Source organism: Pongo pygmaeus, chromosome 9 (assembly GCF_028885625.2).
Source record: "Pongo pygmaeus isolate AG05252 chromosome 9, NHGRI_mPonPyg2-v2.0_pri, whole genome shotgun sequence".
Classification (NCBI taxonomy): Eukaryota; Metazoa; Chordata; class Mammalia; order Primates; family Hominidae; genus Pongo; species Pongo pygmaeus.
In genome coordinates this window covers 7,833,053-7,845,421 of record NC_072382.2, presented here as the reverse complement: position 1 = coordinate 7,845,421, position 12,369 = coordinate 7,833,053, and the positions used below count along the sequence as shown (strand labels likewise).

The 12,369-nt window shown below is 54.0% G+C and overlaps 2 protein-coding genes and 1 long non-coding RNA gene across 14 annotated transcripts in view; 2 read left to right on the top strand and 1 right to left on the bottom strand.

Annotated features, from left to right (window-relative positions):
- Positions 1-7,622, top strand: part of TOP6BL (TOP6B like initiator of meiotic double strand breaks) — a 99,634-nt gene extending 92,012 nt beyond the window's left edge. For 9 of the 10 annotated variants that reach the window (XM_063671676.1, XM_063671677.1, XM_063671675.1 and 6 more), the window contains 3 exons: positions 1,797-1,875; positions 7,148-7,368; positions 7,468-7,622. In XM_063671676.1, coding sequence (XP_063527746.1) covers positions 1,797-1,875; positions 7,148-7,368; positions 7,468-7,533 — 366 coding nt within the window. In that variant the 3' untranslated portion in view covers positions 7,534-7,622. The remainder of the gene's footprint in view (positions 1-1,796; positions 1,876-7,147; positions 7,369-7,467) is intronic. The other variant, XM_063671674.1, reaches the window with a different exon arrangement.
- The window catches only part of LOC129009063 (uncharacterized), a 56,366-nt gene extending 48,616 nt beyond the window's left edge, over positions 1-7,750 (bottom strand). Inside the window, exon 1 of one of the 2 annotated variants that reach the window (XR_008492616.2) lies at positions 7,622-7,750. This is a non-coding gene — a long non-coding RNA (uncharacterized LOC129009063). Of the gene's footprint in view, positions 1-7,497; positions 7,589-7,621 lie in introns of those variants that run through there. The other variant, XR_008492615.2, reaches the window with a different exon arrangement.
- RCE1 (Ras converting CAAX endopeptidase 1) lies at positions 7,732-10,819 on the top strand. 2 transcript variants are annotated; one of them, XM_054441755.2, is made up of 8 exons: positions 7,732-7,935; positions 8,054-8,156; positions 8,251-8,334; positions 8,587-8,665; positions 9,169-9,336; positions 9,466-9,537; positions 9,799-9,861; positions 10,154-10,819. In XM_054441755.2, exons 1-8 carry the CDS (start codon positions 7,751-7,753, stop codon positions 10,387-10,389), a joined length of 990 nt encoding a protein of 329 aa, XP_054297730.1. In that variant the 5' UTR covers positions 7,732-7,750; the 3' UTR covers positions 10,390-10,819. The 2 variants fall into 2 exon arrangements, with proteins under 2 accessions (XP_054297730.1, XP_054297731.1); XM_054441756.2 differs by lacking the exon at positions 9,799-9,861 and having other exon boundaries at positions 7,751-7,935.
- The last annotated feature ends 1,550 nt before the right edge of the window (positions 10,820-12,369 follow it).

Genomic DNA, 12,369 nt, shown 5'->3' with positions numbered 1-12,369 from the left:
TTCTTTACCTTGGGCCAGGCAAGGTGGCTCACACTTGTAATCCCAGCACTTTTGGGAGGCGGAGGTGGGAGGATCGCTTGAGCCCAGGAGTTTGAGACCAGCCTGGGCAACATAGTGAGACCTCGTCACTACAAAAAATATAATTTTTTTTTTTTTTTTTTTGAGACGGAGTCTTGCTGTCACCCAGGCTGGAGTGCAGTGGAGCAATCTCAGCTCACTGCAACCTCTACCTCCCGGGTTCAAGCGATTCTCCTGCCTCAGCCTCCTGAGTAGCTGGGATTACAGGTGCGCGCCACCATGCCTGGCTAATTTTTGTATTTTTAGTAGAGACGGGGTTTCACCATTTCAGTCAGGCTGGTCTCAAACTCCTAACCTCATGATCTGCCTGGCTCAGTCTCCCAAAGTGCTGGGATTATAGGTGTGAGCCACCGTGCCTGGCCTATAAATAAATTTTAAAGAGTTCTTTAATTTGGGTAAAAGTACCTTAGCAGGTATGATTTGTAAATGTTTTCTCCCATTCTTGTGGACTGACTTTTCACTTTTGTTCATGGGAAGCACAAATTTTATTTTTATTTTTTTGAGACAGAGTCTCACTCTGTTGCCCAGGCTGGAGTGCAGTGGCGTGATCTTGGCTCACTGCAAGCTCTGCCTTCCGGGTTCACACCATTCTTCTGCCTCAGCCTCCCGCATAGCTGGGACTACAGGCGCCCGCCACCACACCCGGCTAATTTTTTTGTATTTTTAGTAGAGACGGGGTTTCACTGTGTTAGCCAGGATGGTCTCAATCTCCTGACGTCATGATCCGCCTGCCTTGGCCTCCCAAAGTGCTGGGATTACAGGCTTGAGCCACTGCACCCGGTCGGGAAGCACAAATTTTTAATTTTTTTTTTTTTTGAGATGGAGTCTCACTTGTCACCCAGGCTGGAGTGCAATGGCATGATCTCAGCTCACTGCAACCTCCACCTCCCAGGTTCAAGCAATTTTCCTGCCTCAACCTCCTGAGTAGCTGGGATTACAGGTGCCCACCACCACAGCCAGCTAATTTTTTATTTTTAGTACAGGCGGAGTTTCACCATGTTGGCCAGGCTAGTCTCGAACTCCTTACCTCAGGTGATCCACCTGCCTTGGCCTCCCAAAGTGCTGGGATTACAGGCATGAGCCACCGCGCCTGGCTATAAATTTTTAATTTTGAGGAAGAGGATATCTATTTTTATACATCTGTATTCTTGAAAAGGAGCTGGGAGGATTGGGTTCTGGTCTCAGTAAGAACCTCTTTTTCTCTGTCCAAATTATTGAACTAACCAGTGTGGCAGGGCTCTAGGAGGCTACAGATGACTACAGAATATACCCTGTGGCTTCCCAGGTTTGACTTTCTCAGTCAAACTTACCTTGTGTAAGGCACTCTGCTAGCTGTAAAGTGATAAAGGCATGACGGCCCTTGCCTTTGAAGGGATTTAGGGTGTAGAAAATGGACATATGCACATTACTTGATGAATGGGCACACAGGATACTTGCAGAGTATGCAGAGCCCGAGGAATGGGCAGGCAGTAGCCAAGAGACTGGAGCTCAGAGAAGAAAGGATATGCCGTGAGTGGCCAGAGTGGAGAAGGATCCACAGAGGGAAACCTTGAAGACTGGAGGGTGGGTAGGGGGATTCATGAGCCAGGAGGAAGAGGGAGTTCCAGGTGAGGGCAGATAACCTTGTGAGGTCAGTGAAGCCAACAGGCACACTCCTGTTTCACTAGGGCTCGTTCATGTTTCTACAAAACTCACTTAGGACTTCTAATTTTTTTAAGCAGCTAACCCTAGAGAAAAAGGACTCAACCCAGGGCACTGAGGATGCACCTGATAACAGCAGCCTGGAGCTCCTAGCAGGTAAGGTTTTAGCTTTTCAAGTGAGCCCTGGACTGCAGCTGAGTAAGGAAAAAACGTGAGTTCAAACTTTCAAACTATTCCACTGTACCTTCTACTACAGCGGCGTCCTTCTGCAATTTAGTGGGCTATTGCTGCCACTGTGGGTCTTCAAGGCAGCAGCAGGTCTTCCCTCCCCAAGATGTTAGGACAGGACTAGAAATTTGTATTAAAGTCTGTGCAGTTACAGATAGCTGCACATGATGGGGTGGGGGTAGGTAATACGCAGATTCAGGGCCCTGAATTTTATTTTATTTTTTTGATACAGAGTCTCCACTCTGTCGCCCAGGCTGGAGTGCAGTGGCGTGATCTTGGCTCACTGCAAGCTTTGCCTTCCGGGTTCACGCCATTCTTCTGGCTCAGCCTCCCACATAGCTGGGACTACAGACGCCCCAGAAGGAACCAGTTGGTTCCTTCACATCTTTTCTTGATCACTGGGGTTGATGCTGCAGCTCCCCCCATTTTGGTTAATACTATTTGGGATTTGGAGGCTGCTCCCAGGAGCAGGCACCACGTCACTCTTTTTTTTTTTTTTTTTTTGAGACAGAGACTCACTCTGTCGCCCAGGCTGGAGTGCAGTGGCGCCATCTCGGCTCACTGCAAGCTCCGCCTCCCGGGTTCACACCATTCTCCTGCCTCAGCCTCCCGAGTAGCTGGGACCACAGGCGCCCGCCATCACGGCCGGCTAATTTTTTGTATTTTTAGTAGAGACGGGGTTTCACCGTGTTAGCCAGGATGGTCTCGATCTCCTGACCTTGTGATCTGCCTGCCCTGGCCTCCCAAAGTGCTGGGATTACAGGCATGAGCCACCGTGCCTGGCCTGGCACCATGTCACTCTTAATGTGTGTTATGGGGAAGTGTCAGTGCGTGTGTTGTGATTGCAATTATACTGAAGTCTTTTCTCCACACGTCTCCTGCAATGCTTAAACAGCCTTCCCAGCCCGCAGCAGCAGGGATACAGCAGCTCTCACATTCAGTCACTAGCAGAGATGCCAGGTACTATTCTGAGCTTTTAAAATGTACTAATGCTCTTAGTTCTCAAAACTATCCTAGGAGCTATAGGTACTGTTATTAACTCTCATTTTACATATGAGGAAATTGAGGCCCACAGATATCAATAAATTTACCCAAGGCTACACAGCCAGTAAATGACAGAGCCAGAATTCAAACCCAGGCAGCCTAGCTCTGCTGTCTCTGGAAGAGCCGAATTAGCAGGGATGCCCTCCTACAGATCCTGTGTCCTTCAGATAAAACAGTATCTGGGTCAAGGGAAGTTGGGGATTGTGACTTCAGCACCTATGCTTGGTTGGTAAATCCCTCTTTCTGGGGTCACAACTACAACACATACGCGTTTATGCTTAGGCCTAAGATGTGTCCCTGAAATCACTGTCAACTGAACCATGTTTTAAATGTTGTGGGGGCTGTTGCTACTGAAAAGAACCCTGCTGTGAATGCTTGTATAAAGCAAAGAATCTATTTTTATAAATTTAGATTTGGAGATTTTAAAAAATGCAAATATGATACATACAATTCAGTATTTATGCAGTCAGAAGAGACAAAGGAATAAGTATCTTCCCATACAAGGAAAAAAATTAACATTTAATTCAGTACCTTCTGTGGACCCTGGGGAGATGCTGGGGTCTTCCACAGCCTTATCTCATTTAGTCCTTACAGTGCCCTTCTGGGGGGCAGGGGGAGGCATGGATCCTAACAAACCAGAGGACCCAGGCTCAGGTCAGGCAGAACGCTTAGCAGGAGGTAATGACTTTCAGCTTGCCGCCTCCAAAGCCCATGTTTTCTCCAATGTGCAACATGAGCTTTAAAATCTAGGCATTTATAACCTGGTAGAACCCCTGGAGGATGGCTTGGGCTGTTCTGTCCTACAGACCTGTGGCTCTCATCAGCATCCATTCTACGCCTCACATGGGCAACCCTGCTGAAGAAAATCACCAAACTATGTGTTGATGCCACCATCCATCGGTGGTCCACTCACTCAGGAGCCTTTGGTTTGTCAGTCCTTCCCCTTGCCTTTCTGGCCTTTGCCCCTCAGTGGCTACTCCATTCTTTAAAAAATCTACCCAGTTTCTGCCTCCTGCTTCATACTTACTGATCTCTTTTCTCAGTAAACTCACCCAACTTGCACCCTCCCACTGCAGAACCTCATCGGTGTGGGGACCCATCTCCTCCAGGCTCATGGTGGGATCGTCCCTCCTGCTTTCTCAGGACCTGCTTGCATCAGTTATCACTGCTGCACCTTCAGCCTTCCCCTGAGTTCCTTTCCCTCAGCAGGTCAAGCTCTCACTTCGTCAGAAGAAAATCTCCCATGACCTTGAACTTCCTCCACTTATCCTCAACCCCTCTCCGTCATCACATCTCAGCCACTTATCCTCAACCCCTCTCCATCACATCTCAGCCACTTCTCCTCAACCCCTCTCCATCACCACATCTCAGCCACTTCTCCTCAACCCCTCTCCATCACCACATCTCAGCCACTTCTCCTCAACCCCTCTCCATCATCACATCTCAGCCACTTATCCTCAACCCCTCTCCATCATCACATCTCAGCCACTTATCCTCAACCCCTCTCCATCACCACATCTCAGCCACTTATCCTCAACCCCCTCCATCATCACATCTCAGCCACTTATCCTCAACCCCTCTCCATCATCACATCTCAGCCACTTATCCTCAACCCCTCTCCATCATCACATCTCAGCCACTTATCCTCAACCCCTCTCCATCATCACATCTCAGCCACTTATCCTCAACCCTTCTCCATCATCACATCTCAGCCACTTATCCTCAACCCCTCTCCATCACATCTCAGCCACTTATCCTCAACCCCTCTCCATCACATCTCAGCCACTTATCCTCAACCCCTCTCCATCACATCTCAGCCACTTATCCTCAACCTCTCTCCATCACATCTCAGCCACTTATCCTCAACCCCTCTCCATCACATCTCAGCCAAGGATCTCAAAACCACAAGCTGCATGCACCCTGTCTCCCTTTCTTCCTCTCATTCTCTCCCTCACTTAGGGTACTTGCTTTTTCTGTGGCCTCTGAAACTTCTCCCCTTAGGGAAGGCCTCTTAATTACCAAATTTTGCATTTACCTTCATTGTATCTGAACTATGTGCAAAATTTGGCACTGTAAGGCTATGACTCGCCTGGTTTTTCCCTCTCTGGGCTTTTCTCTTCACCTGCTTTCCTCTGGTCATGCCTAAATAGTGCTCATTCTGCTCTCCCACCCAGCTATCTTCCATCCCAACTGTTGACCACTGCCTCTGGGCTCAAGACTCTCAAATTGGTATGACCAGCCAAGGCCTCTGCTGAGTGCCAGCTGGGAGATTCATTTGCTCACAGGCAGCTCCTCATGGAGGTCCCATTGGTACCTCAGTTTCCTCTTTCCTGACTAAAGAGACTTTAGTCTCTGTCATGATTAATCCAATTTATCACATCTGAAATCTTGGATTCATTCAGGAGGCCTCTCATTTTTTTTTTTTTTTGAGACAGAGTCTCCCTCTGTTGCCCAGGCTGGAGTGCAGTGGCATGATCTCAGCTCACTGCAACCTCCCCGCCTCCCAAGTTCAAGTGATTCTCTTGCCTCAGCCTCCGAGTAGTTGGGATTACAGGCGCCCACCACCATGCCCAGCTAATTTTTGTATTTTTAGTAGAGACGGGGTTTCACCATGTTGGCCAGGATGGTCTAAATCTCCTGACCTCGTGATCTGCCCACCTCAGCCCCGCAAAGTGCTGGGATTACAGGCGTGAGCCACCGCGCCCGGCCAAGAGGCCTCTCTCACATCCAGGCGCTCACAAAGGCCTATCACTTAGGCCTGATGAACACTTCTGATTCCTGGTGACGCCTCCATCCCCACTGTCTTCACTTGTCACTGGGCTCTTAAGGTCTTCCTGTCTCTAGTTTGATCTAAGCCACACCTTTGAAAGAACAATCTTTCTCAAGTACAAAATTACCAATATATTTCACCAGTGCTTAAAACTCTTTATTGGCTTCCTGTCTCCTACAGATGAAAATCTGTTTCTAGCCAGGCAAGGTGGTGTGTGCCTTTAGTTCCAGCTACTCGAGAGGATGAGGCCAGGAGTTCAAAGCTGCAGTGAGCTATGATCGCGCCACTGCACTCCAGCCTAGATGACAGGCGAGAGACCCCATCTTTAAAAAGTAAAAATTTATATAGGAAGTTGTTTCATGCCTTTGCATAAAGTTTACTTGCGTTAACTTTCAGCAAGAAATTCCCTTTCTCTCCCTTGTCTGGCATATCACTCTTCATCCTTTAAAACCCAGCTCTGGGGCAGGAGTGGTGGCTTATGCCTGTAATACCGTCACTTTGGGGAGCTGGGGCAGGAGGACAGCTTGAGACTAGCCTGGGCAACACGGTGAGACCCCTGTCTCTACAAGAAGTAAAAAAAATTAGCCGGTGTGGTGGCACGCCCCTGTGGTCCCTGGTACTCTGGAAGGTGAAGCTGAGGCAGTAGGATCGCTTGAGCCCAGGAGGTCGAGGCTGCAGTGAGCCAGGATTGTGCCACTGCACTCCAGCCTGGGCAACAGAGCAAGACCCTGTCTCAAAAAAACAAAAGGCCAGCTCAGGTTTCCATCTCCTTATGGAAACCCTTCTTCACATCCAGAGGTGGTCGGCTTCCTTCTCTATTCTAACCCTGGGCTTTGTACACAGGTCTGCATCCCCTCCTACCATCTGTGAGCTTCTCTCAGGGAAAAGCTCATTGATCTGCATCCCCAAGACCTGCTGGGAAAGAATCTATCCACCTAAACTCGCTTTTATTTGACAAATGAATCAGTTAAGAGTAGGAAAGCTGCCTATGGGCACTGCTCAATGCAACGTGAGCAACAAAGGGAGACAGAACTGAGGCCAGAGAGGTGAGGCGGGGACAGAGGCTGGCAGGGAGGGGAGCTTGTCAGTGCAGACTCCAGGAAGAATCTGTACAGAAAGCTACTGAGCGGCCTGAGTCCCCCAAGTGAGGGCTCGGGACAATCTCCCGCCCGGGTGAGAGAATAGGGAGGCCCTGAAACGTCTCTGCAGCCTCGGGCTGCTCCAGAAGCGCCCACAGCTGCAGGGTTTTGGTGTGGATGGGACCTGCTGACAGGGATGCGGTGGGAAGAGCCCCTCGGCGCCCCTTCTCCCAGGCTTCCCCTTGCCCAAGGGTCCTCCTAGCACAGGGCCATGAAAGTAAGATGAAGGAGGCTTGTTTTCTCCTAGATACCAGCGGGCAAGCAGAAAACAAGAGGCTCAAGAGGGGCAGCTCCCGCATGGAGGAGATGCGAGCTCTGCGCTCCGCCAGGGCCCCGAGCCCGTCAGAGGCCGCCCCGCGCCGCCCGGAGGCCACCGCGGCCGCCCTCACTCCTAGCGGAAGGGAGGCCCGCGAGGCTCACGGCAGGGCCCTGGCGCCGGGCAGGGCGAGCCTCGGGAGCCGCCTAGAGGTAACTGGGCGAGGGCCGCGCAGGGAAGGGCTCAGCAGGAGGTGCAGGCCACGGGCCGCTGCTGAGGGGTCCTCACCCCGGGCCCCCTTGTTCCCGCAGGACGTGCTGTGGCTACAGGAGGTCTCCAACCTGTCAGAGTGGCTGAGTCCCAGCCCTGGGCCCTGAGCCGGGTCCCCTTCCGCAAGTGCCCACCGATCCGGAGGCTGCGGGCCGCCGCTGTCCCGTGGTTTAATAAAGCTGCCCCCGCGCTCACCAAGTCCGCCTCCGCGTCTGCTTCCGCGTCGGGCCCGGGAGGGGCGGGGCCTGGAGCCGCGCCGCGGCCTGACGTCACCCACACCTCCCTGGGACTGCGTCACTGGTCCGCGCCGCGGGTCAGGGCGCAATGGCGGCGCTGGGCGGGGATGGGCTGCGACTGCTGTCGGTGTCGCGGCCGGAGCGGCCGCCCGAGTCGGCAGCGCTGGGCGGCCCGGGCCCCGGGCTGTGCTGCTGGGTGTCGGTGTTCTCCTGCCTCAGCCTCGCCTGCTCCTACGTGGGCAGCCTCTACGTCTGGAAGAGCGAACTGCCCAGGTGCGGGGGCTGCGCGCGGCCGGAACCCGCGCCCTGCGGGCGGAGCTTGGGCGAGCCGGGGGCGGGGCCGTGCTCATGGGCAGCCGCGGGCCCCCTGAACTTACTGTCCCCTCCGTAGGGACCATCCCGCCGTCATCAAGCGGCGCTTCACCAGCGTCCTGGTGGTGTCCAGTCTCTCACCCCTGTGCGTGCTGCTCTGGAGGGAACTCACAGGCATCCAGGTGCGAAGGAGGCGGGGCAAAGGGCAACGGGGGCGAGAGCTCAGGGGTCTTTGGGGGCGGAAGCAAAACTGATGCCTCCTTTCCTGTGGCTCAGCCAGGCACATCCCTGCTCACCCTGATGGGCTTCAGGCTGGAGGGCATTTTCCCAGCGGCGCTGCTGCCCCTGTTGCTAACCATGGTGAGTTCTCCTGCTGTATTTTTTCTTCTGGTCTTTGTTATCAACCTGATGCGCAGTGCCATGGACTCCTATTGATTGTATTCGGATTTTGGCTGATGGGAGACAGGACTTTTGAGATGGCCCCAGGGTCCTCCGGTATGCGTGGTCTGGAAATCGTGGCTGAGAGGATTTCAAGCTTGGAGTCTCAGGGAGCATGGGCAAAGGTCTGGGCAAAAGCGGTGGGTTTTGGTGAAAGTGTTTTCTTGCCCTCAGATTCTTTTCCTGGGCCCACTGATGCAGCTCTCTATGGATTGCCCTTGTGACCTGGCAGATGGGCTGAAGGTTGTCCTGGGTGAGTCTTAAAGGCTGAAGGGAAAAGTAGGCACAGGCAGTCCAGGGCAATGGGGCAGGGAGTCAGTGGGCTCGGGATGTGATCTGGACACGTGAAATCTCATCTCTCTGGGTGTGTTTTCTCATCAGTAAAATGGAAACGTAGAGCTAGGTGGTCTCTAAGGGTTGATTCCCAACGTCCAAGGAGTTCCCTGGGAACCCCCAGCAGTATTTGGTGTGGATCAGAGAGCACTGTCCCCTGCTCCCCCAACCAGACCTGGTCTTGGTTAAATTTTGGTGTCTCCAGAGTTTACTTCCAGGATGCCCTGCCTCAGCTAATGTCGTCCCTTCAGGTCATCTCAAGACATTGGGTTTATGTTGGGTCCACACCCCCGTCCTCAGGAGTATTGATGCCTAACCTGAGTTTGGCCAGGGTAAAGTTGTGGGAGAGGAATCCTTGGAGCCTCTGGGGTCTCATTGTCCGATAGGCCGTCACTCACAGCTTGTCCTGAATTCCCTCTGCAGCCCCCCGCTCTTGGGCCCGCTGCCTCACAGACATGCGTTGGCTGCGGAACCAAGTGATCGCCCCGCTGACAGAGGAGCTGGTGTTCCGGGCCTGTATGCTGCCCATGTTAGCACCGTGCATGGGTCTGGGCCCTGCTGTGTTCACCTGCCCGCTCTTTTTTGGAGTTGGTGAGTCTGGCCAGATTGGTCCTGGTGTGTTCTCAGCATGAGAGCTCAGAAGGGGGCTTGAGGTGAGGGGCAGTCCTAGAAGGGAGGCTGGGAGGAATGACTGTGATGTGATTGTCACCTTTTTCCCAGCCCATTTTCACCATATTATTGAGCAGCTGCGTTTCCGCCAGAGCAGCGTGGGGAACATCTTCTTGTCTGCTGGTGAGTCCTGGCTAGCTGGCCTGGGTTAGATTGTATGATGATGTCGCTAATGGCCACTCTGGAGAAGGAATTGGGAACTGAGGGCTACAGTATTGGAGAGGCCACTGACCGTGGGAGTTGGGGTGCAGGACAGCTGTAGGTGGTGGGGCAGGCAGCTACTGCCCCAGGGGGAGGGGATGGTCGGTCTTTGGCTGATGGGTGTGTAGTGCGGGGGCAGGAAGGGCGTGCAGGTGTGGTCACTCGCGGCCTCCCCGTCTCCAGCGTTCCAGTTCTCCTACACAGCTGTCTTCGGTGCCTACACTGCTTTCCTCTTCATCCGCACAGGTTGGTCCTCAGTCCCTCATGGGTCCCTGGGGGCCCACAGGAGCGGGTGGGAGACTGGGAATACTGTTTGTTCTAGGAACAAGTTCTACTCGAGTCCTTGAGACAGGCTGAGCCAGGGCCCTCAGCCTGGTGAGGTCTGAGAGGTGGAAAGGAGCAGAGGCTGTGGTGTGTGGGTGGATGGCTGGGGTAGTGGGATCCTGATCTCCTGTTTCAGGGGATGAGGATCACTAGCCGTGGAAGGGCCAGAGGAGGTGGTAGGGCTGCTCCCTGAGCTGCTGTCTCTTTTCCCCAGGACACCTGATTGGGCCGGTTCTCTGCCATTCCTTCTGCAATTACATGGGTTTCCCAGCTGTTTGCGCGGCCTTGGAGCACCCGCAGAGGCGGCCCCTGCTGGCAGGCTATGCCCTGGGTGTGGGACTCTTCCTGCTTCTGCTCCAGCCCCTCACGGACCCCAAGCTCTACGGCAGCCTTCCCCTTTGTGTGCTTCTGGAGCGGGCCGGGGACTCAGAGGCTCCCCTGTGCTTCTGACCCGTGCTCCTGGATACACTACGAACTCTCACTGGCTCCCCAGCCCTCCCCACCAAGGGGTACTGCAGGGGAAGGGCTGGCTGGGGTCCCCGAGATCTCAGGAATTTTTGTAGGGGATTGAAGCCAGAGCTAGTTGCATCCCAGGGACCAAGAGAAAGAAGCAGATATCCAAAGGGTGCAGCCCCTTTTGAAAGGGGTGTTTACGAGCAGCGGTGAGTGAGGGGACAAGGGGCAGGTCCCAGGAGCCACACACTCCCTTCCTCACTTTGGACTGCTGCTTCTCTTAGCTCCTCTGCCTCTGAAAAGCTGCTCGGGGTTTTTTATTTATAAAATCTCTCCCCACCCCAACCCCCCAACTTCCTGGGTTTTCTCATTGTCTTTTTGCATCAGGACTTTGTATTGGGATATTAAAGAGATTTAACTTGGGTAACATGGCCTTGGGCCTTTGGGAGTCGGTCTATTTGGGATCTTGTGTGAAGACTAGGCAGCTCTTGGGAGTGTGCCCACCACCTGTCCCAGCTACCTTGAACACTGACATCTGGGCGGTGCATCCCGGCGGGTAGTTCCCTGGAGTACAGGATGGGCTGGGAGCTCTGGTTGCTGGGAGCCTGGAGCCATGCCCCAAAGTCCTAGTGTGGTTGGGTCTGAGACTGCGGGTACCAGGTGTGAGCCCAGCTCATCCTGGGGCCTGTGCCTTGGCTGACGGGTCAGGGAGTGGGAACCATGGCCCTGGCCCTGACCTCAGCAATGGAGCCTCCGACCTGTCTCCTCTGAGGGGAAGATGATTGGCCTGAAGCCTCTGCCAGGGTCTCCACAGTCTACCAGCCTTGTTTTTCACAAGAGGAAATAGGTCCCTGAGTCACCAGAAGTAGAGGCTTTTCTGGTTCTTTCCACCTCTGACCTCTGCCCCAGAGGAACCCAGAACACAGGCTGCAGCCCTGAGGGTGGCGGGGACTTTGCCAGGCAACATGGTGACTCCAGGGTCCTTCTCAGCACCTGCAAGTGTTCTGCCTGCTCTCCATCATTTTTGGAAGGGCTCTCGTTTCCCTGCCTATGCCCCTTTTAAAATTAGATTCTTGAAAGAGTATTAGCCCTGGATTACTTGAGGTCAGGAGTCCGAGACCAGCCTGACCAACATGGTGAAACCCCGTCTCTACTAAAAATACAAAAAATTAGCCGGGCGTGGTGGCAGGAGGCTAAGGCAGGAGAATCACTTGAACCTGGGAGGCAGAGATTCCAGTGAGCCAAGATCACACCACTGTGCTCCAGCCTGGGCGACAGAGCGAGACTCCATCTCCGGGGTCGGGGGCGGGCAGGATGGGGGAGGGAAGAGTATTAGCCCTTTAGGTCTCATTCCCCGATCAAGGAGGTTGTCCCAAGGTCCCTTCTCTGAGGCTGGCCACTGAGGGAAAGAAAAGGATGTGCAGTCACTCCCCCGCGATGCCTGCCGGCTGGCCGTGACCACGACATCCACCCGGATGGAAAGGGCAGCATCGCAGTCACCTGCCTCCTAGGGTACATCTAGGACCTGGCGGTCCAGAAAGGAAGAGGCTCAAGCCCACTGTGACTTGCCCATCCCAGAGGTTGGACTGGCACTGGGAGCACTGGGCAGAGGCCCGCTGGGTGCTTCCCATTCAGAGGCCGATTTCCTGCATGGGCCTCCCCATGCCCACCCTCCATCTCAGGAACTGCCCAGCCTCCTGCTCCCTTCACCATCCTCCCCCTACCTGTGGGCAGGAGGGCAATGGTGCAGGCAGGGTTACTGTCCCCACTGCAGGAAAGGGAACTGAGCAGGAGTCTGCAGGGGTGGTCATGGGGAGTGGCAGGGCTAGAACCTGAGACCCTGGACCCGGTGCTCCCCCTCACCTCCCGCCAACATTCTCACATCCAGAGCACACACAAGACTGCCGGATCACCATTCCCGAGGGTCTCACCCACTGCCCAGAAGGTGGTACTACCTGCTTGCATTTACCTGCTAAC